General features: G+C 37.1%; 1 protein-coding gene across 7 annotated transcripts in view; it reads left to right on the top strand.

Moving 5' to 3' along the window:
* GULP1 (GULP PTB domain containing engulfment adaptor 1) overlaps positions 1-16,022 on the top strand; it is a 226,923-nt gene that overhangs the window by 169,151 nt on the left and 41,750 nt on the right. For all 7 annotated transcript variants that reach the window (XM_037043781.1, XM_037043779.1, XM_037043782.1 and 4 more), the window contains exons 5-7: positions 4,143-4,214; positions 11,659-11,757; positions 15,841-15,978. In XM_037043781.1, coding sequence (XP_036899676.1) covers positions 4,143-4,214; positions 11,659-11,757; positions 15,841-15,978 — 309 coding nt within the window. The remainder of the gene's footprint in view (positions 1-4,142; positions 4,215-11,658; positions 11,758-15,840; positions 15,979-16,022) is intronic.

The following is a 16,022-nucleotide window of genomic DNA, read 5'->3' as shown; positions in this document are numbered from 1 at the left end:
CTAGAGGAGATACTAAAGCACTTGCTACTTCGCCTAGAGAAGAAAGAATCCCAGCTGGAGCCTCAGAAGACTATAGCAGCCAGTCTCCCGGGAGCTAGACTGGGAAAGGTCTAGTGGGCTTCCAGTTTCACATGTGGGCGTGGCTGTTTCTTTGTTTTAGTGAAACACCTCACCTCTGATGACAGCCAGGCCAGCATTTTGCAGTACAGAGCCCTCAGGCCTTGTTTCTCTGGCAAGTTAACCACCCGGTTGCGATGGGATGGACGAATCCCTTGGCCATGGCGTAATTCACTTCCGTGTTGTCTTTCACCCTTCAGGTACCAGGCAGAGAGGGAAAAGATGAAAACCAAAGGCCTACTTCTAACTCGTGTACCAGACTTTTAAGTATTTCATTTCTCTGTGGGTTTGTATCCTAGATTGTATGTTCCTGAATATAACCATTTAAGCGTTTAACACTGTCTTATGTCATTTTCTCTCAGAATTAGACACCAAGACAGAGATTAGGGTGCAAGTGATTTATCAACAGAGCACCTCCAGGAGCAACCAGTACGGGCATGAGAAAGCAGTCAGGCAAAGGCAGAAAGTTAAGGAAGAGTACAGTGTCAGGCGGAGGGAGCCCCAGCCTCACCCGATTCCATGGGAAGCTCTTCATTACATCGTAGAGTGTACCCCAGCTCCAAGCAAATGGGCTGGGCCTCTGCACTTCCACACCAGTCGTGGAGTAAAGAATGTAGTGATATGAGCGAAGCAAAAACGCCCAGGAATTTCCAGCTGTCAGCACCAGCAGAGTGACCTCATTGCCCAAAGGTCTTCTGAAGGTCTTGAGTTGCACCATTACCAGCAAAGCATGGGGAAGGCGGGTCCAGGCCTGACTAAGTGGATCCAAGGATTGCTGAGCAGGCACCAGGAGTATCCATTAAATCATTGAATCCAGGAGTGGCCATCCCTCCTAATTATAAAACACTTCGTGATTTACAGAGGGTTGTTTTTCTTTCGTCTCTTATTGTAATTGATCTTCAGAAAATTTTGTAAGGAAAGAAGAGCAGGTTATTATTCTTATTTTTCAAAAGGGAGATAAGGCAGATTAAGTGACTTCTCTAACATCTTCAGAGCCTAAGCCTTGAGTTTATTTCTGCGTGCTGCATCATATTTAAGAGTTTTATAAATATTGAATGTAGACACACATGGAGTGTGTGCAAATATGAATTATTTAATACATGTATCATGATGACTCTCAGTATTTAAAACCACAGAAAATATTCTAAGAAATAATCTACTTTTCAGTTGTAAATTTATTTCTGTTTAGGTCATCTAACATTACATAGCAGAATTGAGTTAACTAGTAAGCTCCATATGAAATGTCTCTATAGTTTAATTCCCACCATCATCCAAGGCTTCTCTCCGTGTTTCATTGCTCAGATGTTTTAATTAAAATCCGTGTGATAGAAACATATTAAAAGGTTCCTGGAGCACAGCAAGAGGTTTTTTCATTTAGAGTGTACTTGGAGTTCTTCCATAATTTTCCCGTATGGCCTATTCACATATAATACTTATGACTCATGACATTTCTGCTGAATTATGAATATTCTTTCTGTAAGTATTTCCATTTGCTCTTACAGTCTGTTATTGATATTTGAGGCACTCCCTTCTTCTAGGTGAGGAGCACCAATAAAGAGCTTACCTTTGCCTCCCCGTTCCCGCGGGCACAAGACCACCCACTCATGGGGAAATCTCTCAGCGATAAATTCAGAGATGTAGAGGGCAGGGGTTCACCCCGTGGATTTACTCAGAGCTGAGCAGCCGGTATTTTGCTAACTCCCTCCCTCTCACTTGAACCCACCATCTTTTCTGGATGATGGAAAGCAGTGCTTTGCAAACCCGATGGCATATTAAAATCACCCGGGGTGCTTTAAGATATGCAGATGTCCTGGTTCTGCCCCAGACCAATTAAATTAGACTCCTAGGCACTGAGCTAAGTTTAAAGGTCCCATGTGACACTATCACATAGTAGTCAAGGTTGAATGTACTCATTTGACATAGAAAAAATGTGACAGGTGTATTTATTAGTGTTGGGAATAGATTCGGCTGTCTCCCACATCTTAGTAACTGGTTTTGAGTTCCTCTTAAGCTGAGAATTCCTCCATTAATTTGGGGCGGGGGGTTGCAGACCTGGACAGCAAACTTGAAGTCTCAGTTGGGCAAACAAAGTACCTGATGATATTGTATGTAGATCCTAGCAACAGTTGTTTGGTATACTTTGAGTTTTTAGGAACTACAGAAACTGAGAAGCAAGACTTTTTTTTTTTTTGGCCTTAATGCTTATCTCCTGTATTTTGAGCTCACCTTTTGTATCTGCCTTCTACGGTCTTTCTGACCTTTGAATATTTTCTAATTCTGTTCCTTAGACTTTAGTACAAAGAAACACCTGTGATTCTCTTATAAACATAATTCCCTAGCCCTACCCTTAAAGATGCTGGTTTATTTGATTGAGAAATCCACATTTTATATTTTGACTTGCTTCCTGGGTAATTCTCAAGCATGTTATACAGAGAGCCCAACTTGAAAATGGGAAGTCTAATTTCTTTAGTTGTTATTGCTATTTTTTCAAGAAGGAAAAAAGGTCTAAATGTGGTTTAAAAGATACTATGACATTGCTGTTTTGTGAGCTAATACCAAAAGGGATTGTACTTTATCAGTTGCTGTAAAGCGTATGCACACACATCTATTTATATAAGAAGTGATGAATTTGTGACTCACTTTGGTGGTATAATTGGTAGTGTGTAACAAAAAAGTGAGAAACTATATATACTTAATGACTTTAATGATTATTTGCTATTTATATAGAAATATTTTATGGAGTAAAATACCCACACTTCAATTCTAAATGCTCGTGAATATTTTATGATATTGGACTAATGTTTAGAAGGTATTATGTCTCTTTAGGATAAATTTTATTACCATTCATTAATTATTTTTAAAAGATTTTATTTATTTAATTTGTAGAGAGAGGAGCAAGGAGGGAGAGAGGGAGAGAAACACCATTGTATGGTTGCCTCTCACACACGCCCTACTGGGGACCTGGCCCACAACCCAGGCATGTGCCCTGACTGGGAATCGAACCAGCAGTGATCCTTTGGTTTGCAGGCCAACACTCAGTACACTGAGCCACACCAGCCAGGGCACAATGCATTAATTATTGTGAAACTTTTGATGGATCAGTTTTTAACCAAAAACCTTCAGGGATATTTGAAAATATAGTAAAATTGTAGATTATGTGCATTTTATTTTTCAATGTAGTTTAGCTCATAGCTTTGGTGGATGGTATATATTGGGTATTTTTAAAGTTTTTACTTTAAATTTTTATATGCTATCTGAGTGCCATAATTGGAAAAAAAGAAAAATGGTTATCTGAGGTTATAAACTCTAGTAAACCATATTAATATCTTAAAATGCACTGTTGACATTTAAATACAGCAACAAATAAGATCCATTTATATGCCTTGAATTTACAGATAACTATTTCATTGTTAATATGTTTTAAATTTTAAATTTTGAAGTCAACTTTATTCCCTTGGGCTCAATGACATATTTTTTTTTCTTTCCAGTAAACATCTGCAAGTAAAATATTTAGGAAAATTCATTTAAAAAATCTTTGAATAATAAGTTTATGTGATTAAATAATATGTTGACTTTTAAAAAATGTTATTGTTTATTCGATTACAGTTGCCCCAACTTCTTTTTCCCCCTTTTTCCTCCCTGCACGCAGCCCGCCCCTCTTGCCACTTGCCCATGAGGAATTCAAACGGATTCTTTGACAAGCCCCCTCCTCTGCCTTCTTCCATTTCCCTTTCCCTCTCCCTTCCTACAGCCGCCAGTCTGTTCCCTGTTTCCATGTCTCTGGTTCTGCTTTTCTCGTTAGTTTAGATTCCAGTTATAAGAGAGGTCCTGTGGTATCTGTCTTTTGCTGACTAGCTTGACATTTTCATATGATTCAAAATAATATAAGTGAATAACTTTTCTGTTTAATCAGGGTTGGGATTTGCGTCACTATTTCATCATTCTGTTATACCATGCTATATTTCAAAATGAGTTAAGGATTTATAATGGAGTAAAGCCTGTGTCTCACAGATGAAAATTTGTAGTTTCTTGGCAGCACGGAAGTGGAGCAGCCCAAAGGGACGGAAGTTGTGAGAGATGCTGTCCGAAAACTAAAGGTAGGGGGAGCCCTTTGCATACATGACCCCGTCTTAGTCATCAGTAGGTTATTGGAAATTCAAAGCATGAATAACTTTGTAGTAGATATGGCTTTACCCTGTTAAAAATGGGCTATTGAATAAATGTCATCAAAGGAAAACTGTTCAATAATAAGTGTGTACACGTAATTTTTTCTCAATGTGGCATACTTCATGTTTTTCTAAGTGTAATTTCTCATACATAGCAAAAACTGTAATGGCAACATTTCCTAAGTTTTGACATTCGGTAGCTTGCCTTTACTTCGCTTGTACAATGTGGACTCATGCCCTAACTCAGAAACTAGGAACGGTGTAACAATGATCTCTAAGAGTTTGAGTATCATATCCAGTTGAAAGTGTGAAGTAAGGTGAAGGCATTAAGACGTACTCATTGGCAGTTAGAGAATAGTCACAAGGGTGTAAGTTACCGCACAGGGGCTAGAGTAAACAGTATTGTATCACTAGGTACGGGGGAGGTGAGTACTTGAAATACCAGGAGGACCTCTCTCTAAAGCATGTGATCATCTAACCACTATGCTTACATCAGAAACTAATACAGAATGATATTGAATGTAAACTGTAACTGAAAAATTTTAAAAATGATTAAAGGAAACGTGTGAAATCTTGGTACATAATAAGTTCTCAATAAATTCAATCTATAACAATAAAAAAAGACCTAAAGCCAAGATTGCTTTATCCAGCAAAGTTTTCATTTAGAATGGAAGGACAGATAGAGTGCTTCTCAGATAAGGTCAAGTTCAAGGAGTTCATCATCACCAAGCCCTTATTATATGAAATGTTAAAGGGACTTATATAAGAAAAAGAAGATGAAATATGAACAGTGAAAGGACAGCAAACTCACAGTTATTAACAACCACACCTAAAACAAAAGCAAACCAAGAGGACAGCTAGATCAGGAGTGGAACCATAGAAATGAAGAACACATGGAGGGTTAGCAACAGGGGAGTGGGAGGAGGAGAAGTGGGGAGAAGGTACAGAAAATAGCATAGACAGTAGGTAGAAAATAGATAGGGGAGAGGGCAAGAATATTGGGGGAAATATAGAATCTAAGGAACTTGAGACATGTCGTTATAAACTAAGGGGGGAAGAATAGTGGAGGAGGGAGTGTGCGGGTGGAGGGGAATGAAGGGGGGAATAGAACAACTGTAATGGTATAATCAATGAAATATATTTAAAAAAAAACAAGTGCAAAGTTAGAATTGATTCCACAGTAGAATTGTGCAGTGACGCTGTAGGTTAAAGCTGGCTTAATGGACAAATCCGGGAGGATCTGACCATGTCCATGAGCGGACATGGGGACTGGTGAGACCAAGAGCAGAAGGGGCAGTGAGTAAGCAACCTCACCTGCTCGCAATTCGCCAGGTTCCTGAGGAAATCTTATATACGATGTCGCACATCTTAGCATGCCTTTTCTAATTGTATCCAACCCTAAAGGACATTGTTTTCACTGAAAGCAAGATTTCTAAAATCTCCTTCAGCAGAATTCTCATCTCGTATATTGACATAAAACTAACACATAACATTACATTAGTTTTAATATAATTAGATATCTGTGTACATTGTGAAATGATCACAATAAATCTAGTTAACATCTGTCACCACACAGAATATTTTTCTTATGATGAAAACTAAAATCTATGCCCTTAGCAACTTTCAAATATAGAATGCAATATTTTTAACTGTAGTCATTATGTTGTAAGTTACATCGCCAGGACTTACTTATTTTTTACTTGGGAGTTTGTATACTACCTTTTTACTACTTGTATACATTTTGTTCGCCTCCCATCACCTGCTTCTATCAACCATTGATCTGTTGTCTATATCAGTTCATTTTTTTTAGATTCTGCATATGAAACCATACAGTATTTGTGTTTCCCTGCAGACACTTCAGCCTGATGTCCTAAAGGTCCATCCATGTCTCAAATGGCAAGATTTCCTTCTTTTTTGTGGCTGAATGACACACACACACCATATCTTTTTTACCTATTCACTGATCAATGAACACTTAGCTGCCTCCGTAAGAATTCTCATCTTTATCTTAAGAAAATCTAACATACACTACAGCCACAGGTCCCCAAGTAACGTCACTTTGTTTAATGTTGTTTTGTTATAACATTGATGAGATGCCACAGGAACATAACTATGATTTCTGTCAATTAGCCTATGGTAAAATTGGTTTCATTATTAATTGTCTCACCATTGTTCAAAGAACCTGTTGACGACATTAAGTAAGGACGGACTTTGTTTATACAGTTGTTATTGTCTGTAGCTGCTGTCACTTTCTTTTCTTTTTTCTTTTTTTGAGAAACAACTCTTCTCCAACTCTATTTAGTTTAGAAGAATTAGGCTTCAGATTGTGCTAGATAGAGTCATGGACAATAGAAAGTATTGCTTTGCTTTCAGATGTCAGGCCAGGTTGATTCTGAGTGTTTATTTATTTTTTTTTTAAAGATTTTATTTATTTATCTTTAGAGGGGAAGGAGAGAGGGAGAGAAACATCAATGTATGGTTGCCTTTTGTGCATCCCCTGCTGGTAGTTGGCCTGCAGGGAACCGGCCTGCAACCCAGGCATGTGCCCTGAATGGGAATCAAACCTCGATTGTCTGGTTCGCAGGCCCCTGCTCAATCCACTGAGCTACGCCAGCCAGGGCTGATTCTGAGTGTTTAAATGGAGGAAAATTTAAGTGGGCTGTCTTCTATTCTGGGTGAAGAAATAAAAGTGGAGAATATCTTTATTCACTTTATATGCATATATTTTATCTAATGTTATAAATAAATATGCTAAAATGTCCCAAGATGTTATCACTCCCACTCCTTTCCACTACTCATTAGGTAATGATTCAGACTCTCTATTTTTTGGCCAATACTTTAAAGTACTAATGGAGATTTTTAAAAGTCTCACAGTTTATGGATAACATTTAGAATAAGATTCTGTTTCAACATTCAGTAAGTTTCACACTCTGGGCATGAGTCCAACTTCACTACAATCAGAATATTTGTAACAGAATAATGGTATTTATACTTAACGTTTCTTTATACCTAGGAAGTTCTTTGTTTAGTCAACCCAAATCCCAAACCAAAAGGATTCAATTACATAATGGCCACATAAAATGTAAGGAGATATTTGAAGTGGAATACTTTCTAAACAGAGCTAGGTTTTATATACAGTGTGGGGCGGAGTAGTTTTATGGTTGTTCAGATGGAAAAATAATATAATAATTAAAAATAATAGTGCAAGAATAAGCTCTGTGCTTTGTGCACTCACAATTGTAAACCTATTTTAGCTCCAGCCCATACTTTTGTGGGACTTTTTATGCAGTTCCTGTGTGGTGTTATGTCTAAAAATATACTCTGTTAAGAAAGGACTGTGATTCACAGTAAGAAAAAATATTAGGTGGTATAGTTTAAAAGTGCACAATCAGTTGATAAGTAGCTTTGTATTTCAAGTATCTTCCAGAAAAATAATAGGTATGTAAAAAGCAATCTTTTCTTGGCTGATTGCAAAAATTTTGTAGATCAGGAAGGTATATCTGAAGGTAATCATTCAGGAATCAATGAAAATTAATATATCAATTTTTATGTATTTTTAATTTATTTCTTTGTGTTTGTCAGAGGCCACAACTCTAAAGGACGGAAGAGTATTTATTTAGATCCTGGCTCTTCTTTAATTCTGGTGTCATGTAGAAATGGCCAGAAGATGGCGCTATGGCTCTACTGAAAAATAAAGGAATCTGCTTATTAACTCCACTTGTAGTACACATCCCCCATTTTAACTTCCTGCTTAGTTTTCTTAAACATATGTATTCTGACTACTTTTTATCCAGTACAGTGTAATGTTTCCTTTATTTGTTAAATATTTTGTTTATATTTACTTTTATATTCTGTGTTTCTCAGATTTCTTGATTTCTTGATTCTGTTTTAGTCTGAAATTTAACAAAGTACCAATTTTTCCAAAATGTAAAAATTCTTTAAGCTTCCATATATTTAATATCACTGTTACTGTAATGGGTTTAATTTTCAGTAGTATTTACTTATTTTTATGAGTACAACTAGTATAAATTTTAGAGGACTCAATTTATATTATAAGCAAGGAATGTATTCTTGGGAATAACCCTGAGATTATGCTAAATCTAGGTCCAGCGTTTTTTTGTTGTTGTTCAACTTCACCTTCTCTGTTTAACATGACACTTTGTTTGCTTTTGTTTTTGTTTTTATGATCGCAGTCAGTCTAGTTAACATCTGTCACCAGATGAGGGCTTTTCAGATCTACTACCGGCAACTCTCAAGTCCGCAATACTGCGTTGTTAATACAGTTCCAGGCTTGAGCGGTACATCCCGTGACATGGCGCTCTGCTTTGTCTCCATTACCAGCCATTTAATTAATAAAATGTTAGACTTAATTTAATTACAAATATCCATACATAATAGATTTCCCTGTTGCATTGATAGGAATACTTTAAAATAAATTAACAAATATAAGAACCACAAAGAGAAATAGTAGCTCAGAATATTTGATCCAAAGTAATAAATTGATTCATTTTCTTGCCTAATATTAATAACATACATTTCCTTAGTAATAAAGTTAGATTTCACTTTTTTTAAAAGTCCTGTGAGAAATGAATAGAAATTGCATGATGATGACATTGAAAACCTTTAAGTTTTCTGTAGTTGTTCCACTTACCAGTCACATATATTTAACTGAGTATTTTATGTATTTCAAGTCATAGATCATCCTTTCCCGTCATTTTATGTGATAAAGGCTTGTGTTTGTTCACTTGTTGTAGCCCCCAGGATGCTGAGGCTTTGCCTGATTTGAATAATTACTATTTTGGATTGTTATATGCAAATTCTAATGATAGATCACTATCTGGATGACCAAGAAATGAATCCATTGAAGCTAAAATGGAAAGAGATTTGCAAACAGGCTCTTCAAACATTAACATTCAAGTAGTAGATAGGGAGCAAAAAGATTATGATATAAGTAAAAATGATGAGAATGTCTTCCACATGTAAGTTCCCACATGTGTTTTGAAAAGTAGTTAAGAGACTTGTAAGTAAGAAAAGAGACTTAGGGTTAGACAGAGCATGCAAACCATAGAATATAGTAATCTTAAACTTCAGAAACAATAGGTTGAAAGAGAATATTGTGCTGTGATTTAAAATGTAAGTTGAGTGAATATAACCTTAGGCATAAGTGTCTCACGACATCTGTGCAACAGTTAAGGCCAATAACCAGGCTAAACCTTGCAAGACATGAAAATAGAACTGAGGAGTTTATTTTTTAAATGCCAAAAATCTGTTTGCAGAAGAAAAGAGTTATTTGGTGGGAGGTAGCTGTAAAACCAGATTGCTACAGTATTGGATTGGGTGACCTAAGAACCTTTGATCACAATGACTTATTCTGATATAAAACAGGCAAAAAGGATCCACAAGCCTTAGATCAGATATTTCATGTTTATTTTTCTTTATATCATTTTATGTTCCCTCTTCTCTTTTTGTATCTCCCACTCCTGCTTTCTTTCTTCGTTATTTCATTCTTTCTTTCCTTCGTTGTCCTGGCAGAAAATAAATATTTCAACAGACAAGTTTAATATTAGTGTTTGATTTGTGATAAACTTTTTGCAAACTAAAAGAGGTCACAGGAATGGTTGTGTCCAGATGTAGAAAAAGCCTCAAGAGCCACTGCTCATTGTCTGTTTCTGAAAAAGAAAATCCCAGGAAGCCAGCTTAGAATGCTTGTGCAGCCCAAGATGGAATGACTTCGCTCAGATGTGTTCATGCAGATGGATTTATTTTGTAAGCCTTCACATGTGAGCATCCCCAAATTGTTTTAATTACGCCAATGCGGGAAGGAGATCATGAAGGGAAAAGAAACAAAATTGATTTTCTTTATTTGGGTGAGAGCTGGGATCATTTTTAATGATTTTCACCAAAACAGAACAAGTTTCTTAAAGACAAAAAAATTCTGTGGCACAAATGAGTCCAATTCATGTGCAGAATGTAAGAATCTTGGTTACAAAAAACAAAAAACCTTGATTACATTTATAGAACAGGACAGACAGCAAGCTAAAGTGAAATAAGAGAAATGGTACGCCTCCCACCACCCCCTCCATGTAAAGGCAGACTCTTGAAGGCATTTGTGTGTGCATTAAGTGCATTATTCTCCATACAGTGCAAGGCCAGGAAGAGAGAAAAAGGCCTTTAGCCACTCTCTGCTCTGGGATGGAACTAGGCCGTGTACTTTCACATCTGTTCCTAATTAGAGGCAGATGCACAATGCAAATAAATAGGACACAGGAAGGAACGGAGGCCCTGCCTCACGAGTGATCTAGTTCAGTCAGGATAGGATGATCCATGTGCTGAAAAGATGTTGTGTAAGGAAATAACGTTTTGAAGCCCTAAAACAGGGTAAGAAATCCGATTCTTTTCAATAATTTTTTTCTTCTTGTTTTTGTTTCTTAAAAAGAAAGAGGGAGAGGGAGGAAAGAAGGAATGTAGGGACAGAATAGCATTGCTAGACAAATCAGAACACTCAATAAACTTTGAATTTCAGTTAAACAATAAATAAAAATTTTTTTAGTAGAAGTAGGTTCCAAATATTGCATGGGGCATACTTACACTCAATAGCATATAAGTAGTATGTGTGTGTATACATAGAGAGGGTACATGTGTATTCTAAGATTAAAAGTTTTTTTAATTAGTTATTGTTCAGTATTCACATTTAACTGGGCTCCTGTAATTTTTTTTTCTGGCACTAAACCTGGCCGAGTTAGCAGAGAGGCAACAATGCCATGTACTAAATACACGACTATCCTGATTTTCTTTTTGATTTCGTAATACAACCTACAAGCATTGATATACACTTACTAATTCAATAAGAAGATACAATAAATACTACCATGAAAGCATTTTAAATAGTTTATGTTTTCAAGAAGCTCACTACATTTGTAATTCTAGACTTTGTCCCGTTGTCTAGTTCTGCGTACTGTGTTTTCGCTGGGATAATTACTTCAGCTCTTGGCTTGCCTTTGAGTACGGTAATCCATCTCTTTGTGTTCGCTGGTTCGATTGGGCAGGGCCATTCACCAAACGAAGGGTCCAGAAATGGCAAAGGTGGCATGTCCTACACTGGTCAGGCAAGTTTTCTAACTATATCAAAAACAAAAGGCCCACGGGAAAAAAAATGATCTCTGCTTATCTTCCCACAAAGAGTTTTCATTTTCTCAACTGGTATGACAACAGTTTTTTAAAATATCATGAAAGAAGTTCATATACAATAATATTTTTAAAAAGTTATAATGGGCAATAATTTAATGAAAGTTCAACACAATACAAGCTCCATATATATTTGTGTTTATTCTTCATAGAAACAATTATAGCTTTGTGAATAATTTTTTATTTGTAGTTTGCAAGACATATCAAGAAATCTGAAGGCCAGAAAATTCCTAAAGTTGAGTTACAAATATCAATTTATGGAGTAAAAATTCTAGAACCCAAAACAAAGGTAAGGCTTATTTTTTAATGTCACAAGTGCTCGAATCTTCAATTGCCGTTATATGTCTATTTTACTAACTACTTAAAATGTGTTACCAACTTGAACTGTTTAGCTCTCAGTTAATGACCATTTAAAACTCTATAGGATTTTTGTGGAGAAGATGGACTTTGGGGATTGCTTTCTGAGTGGTCTGTTTTTCAGCCTGTGTTTGGGATGATTTACTTTAAGTGCATTTAACAGTATTTAGACTTGTGTTTTGGAATTTCCTTCATGTGCTGGTGTGTGAAAGAGTTGCAGGAAGCGGCAAAAGCTGTGTGTTGTCTCTTCATGTGCCCCGGACTGACTGACTGCCCACAGGCGTAATCAGTGTGTGTTGTTTGACCAGGGCTGCCATACCAGAATACCATGGACCTGATGGCTCAAAAAGGAGAAATTTATTTTCTCACTGTTCCGCAGGCTGAAGTTGGTTTCCTCTGAGGCTCCTGTCCTTGGTGTGCAGGTGGCTGCCCTCTTGGCTGCCCTTTCACATGGTCATCCATGCATTCGGGTCTCTGGTGTCTCTTCGTGTACCCAAATTTCCATCAGATTGGAAGAAACTCTTACTGGCCTCAATGTAACTGAATCACCTCTTTCAAGTATCATCTCCAAAGACAGTCACATTCTGGGGCTATGGGGGTGATTAAAGTGGGAAATTTTGAGGGAACACAATTCTGGTCAGTTAATAGAATTAGCTTAAGTTTCTTATATTTAGAGCCTTCTCCCCTACAGACCCAATGATTTTTTTTCTTTTTTTTTGGTTAAACATACTGCTTTCTTTTTTTTCACATATTTTTAAATTAAATCCATTGGGATGACATGGTTAAGAAGGTGTGTAGGTTTCAAGTATGCATTTCTACGATACATGATCTGTATGTTGCACCACATTTGGCTCCCGTTTCCCTTTTGTACTGCCCCTCCTCCCCTTCCCTCTGGTACCCACCACATCGTTATGCGTCTGAGTTTTAGTTTCCTATCCCACATACGAGTGGAACATATTCTGGATTCACATTCATTAGTACGTACTTGTTATGGTCTGAAATTTTTCCACCCCAAATTCCTAAGTGAAAGTCCTAAACCCTGGTGTGACTGCCCTTGGACATGGGGCCTTTTAAGGTCATTAAGGTTAAATGAGGTCTTCCTGGGGCCTTCATCCAAGGTAAATGGTGTCCTTACAACAATAGGGAGAGACTGAGACTGTGTGTGCACAGTCAAAAGGCCACGTCGGGACACAGCAAGAAGGTAACCTTGTCTGCAGGTCAGGCTGAGGCAGACTGGAGCAGAAACCAAACCTGCTGACATCTTAATATTGGACTTCCAGCCTCCAGAACTGTGAAGAAATTAATTTCTGTTATTTAAGCCACCAAGTCAGTAATATTTTGTTATGGTAGCCCTAACAAACTAACACAATGCTTTATTCACAGTGCCTCAGAATTATTGCTTAATGTTGATAAGACCATGAACATCGCTTTGGCCAAACTGATGAACACTCAGCTCTAGTTATTTACAAATACGTATTGCCAGTGTTTCTCTCTAACACAACAAGTTGCTTACCGACAAATTAGTTCCATTTGAAAGTCTAAGGAAACCCTAACCTGTAAACAGATTATGAAAATATTTTTCACAAGTCTACAACTTTTCACTAGTTCAGCATTTGTCATTGGTATTTTTAGCTATGTGCATACCACACCCCCTGACAATGGCTCGCTATTCAAAGTGAGGTCTGTGGGCCAGCATCACCTGGGAGCTTGTTAGCAATGCAGAATCTCAGGCTCCATTCTAGACCCGTGGAGTCTGAATCTGCAGGTTAAGAAGAAGCACAGTGATTCTTGGGCACACTGACATCCAAGGGGTTCTGGTGCAGTGCACAGTCTGCTAGCTACATGCAGTAACCTTTCTCTGTTATAGTCCATGGAATACTGAGCCCTTTGTTAAAGATATCTGAGCCCTTTGCAAAAATAAGTTCTAAGGCCCTACATTAGCCTACAGCATCGGGATCTCCGTGGAAATTTGGCTTTTTTCAATAGGTTTGAGGATAACGAGACTGTGGCATGGATATACCCACAGTTATTGTTCAATTCCAAATGAAAGAACAATGGCATTCCTTCAGACTTTCAAACCATAAGTTTAGACCTCCCATGATTGTCCTGTCTTATTTCCTGTTATTATTCTGCTCTCAATGTTAAATGACAGTGAGTTGGAGACTTTTACTTTGGTTATGGCTATTCCCAAATTGTCATTGCTGAGGTGGCTGAAAGCAGACAAAGAGGGGGTGAAAGGATAGTGGAAGGTCTCTTCAAGAATGTATACATTCTTGAATATAGAATGCATCCCCTCGGGTAGGATAGAAAATAGTTTTCTTGTCAAGCCCATCTTAGATTAATAGTGAATTTTTAAATCCTGCCTCATACATATTTTACTATAAAAAATGTATTTTAGGAGCACCGTACTTTGTTGTTTTCTTTTCTCTGTTCTTCCTGGACATTTGCTACTACATATCCATTTAATTTTTAAAAGGAAGTGAATGACTAGAATTACTTTTCTTTTTAATTGCATATAACACTACACTGTGGTTGCTATGCTTTTCGGTGCATTGTCACTCTCTAACTTATATATGTGTGTGTGTGTGTATTAATATCTATATATGTGTATTTATAATATACATGTGAGTATATATGTGTGTGTGTATATATATAGATAATGGAGCAATCTCAGCTCTAATATCTTCTTTTCTGTATCATTTTTCCCTTCTGTTTTTTCTTTTGTCTTGCAAATGAAGATCATGCCGTACTAGAAAGAGTTGTTATAGGTGAATAGGGGCTTTACTTATCTTTTGTTCCTATTCCAGTAAAGTGTCATCCGTGTTAGAGGATAATTGTGTTCTGACTGTGCTTCATTGCGTTTCCAAGTCTCTATCCTGTCTCACCAAACATTGGTACTGCATTTAGAGTTCAGAAAGATCCATCACAACAACAAAAACTCCATGCAAATACTAAAATGACAGATTTTAGCTGTCTAGTCATTTGTAGGAAGACACCTCTGCTAATCTAAACAAAAATGCGGGTGATCCCTGAGTGTCATAAGTAAAGGCTTTCTGTGATCGCACTGGTTGGTGAGTCACTCAGGGACTGTGAATGATGTGTTTTGTGAATGATGTGTTTTCTGATTACTTATGTTATTTTCTGTAAATGAAAAAATGAATTATTTTGATATATTATATTATATGGCAGAGATATTTTCTATTTATGTATCATTAACATAATTATACAATTAATAAACTGGTACAGACCTTCTATCAGTATTTCACAGCTATAGTGCAGCTTAAGCCTATTATTTGATTGACATTAATATATTAGCATTAAAACAAAAAACATGTCAATTAGAAGAGACGGCCAATCAGACAACGTATAGGAGAAGGAAAGCTCGGACAGACGTGGTCAGTGTCCATCCCAGCAGTTACCGCAAGAAAGGGGAGTTGTCCTCATCTGAAGCTTCAGGAGGTTGATCCCTTCCGTTTGGCATGGTTCCTCCCTGCTCTTGCAGTGGATGGAGCCGGCTACCTAGTAATGACAGAAAGCATTATAATCACGCAGTAGACTTTCTCACTTTAACTGCCACGCTTGCCACGCTACCCTTTGATGACCTACAGTTTGGTTTGTATGCGGGAAAAGAATGCACCACTACAGACAAATTCTCTTAACATTTATTTGTGTATCTCATTTATGGACTCATTTTCAGTTTGATGAATGGTAATGTAAATCTGACTTACCAAATCGCAGGATGCACAGACAGCCCATGGACCCCTGATCCTCTTGTATTTGGCTGGTATTTTCCTAAGTTTCATTGAAATGACTATCTTGGTTTAACCCTGAGTCAGGAAGTCCATCTCCATTACGTATTTGTTTAGGTTTGGGGTATATGTAATTAAAAAACCAAAGTTTGACAGATGATTGTTTCACTTTTAAAGGCATGAGTTGTATGTTATTAACACAAGCTGGTATTTCAGAAAATGGAAAAAAAATCTCTTCAACTATGTTTATTTCCACGTGTTCACAGGAAGTCCAACACAATTGCCAGCTTCATAGAATATCATTTTGTGCAGATGATAAAACTGACAAGAGGATATTCACTTTCATATGCAAAGATTCCGAGTCAAATAAACATTTGTGCTATGTATTTGACAGCGAAAAGTGTGTAAGTATGCCAGATGTTTTAGGGTGGTTTGTTCTGTTTTACAA

Source organism: Sturnira hondurensis, unplaced genomic scaffold (assembly GCF_014824575.4).
Source record: "Sturnira hondurensis isolate 20B ecotype Veracruz unplaced genomic scaffold, ASM1482457v3 Scaffold0004136, whole genome shotgun sequence".
Taxonomy (NCBI): Eukaryota; Metazoa; Chordata; class Mammalia; order Chiroptera; family Phyllostomidae; genus Sturnira; species Sturnira hondurensis.
This window is presented reverse-complemented; position numbering and strand designations above follow the sequence as displayed.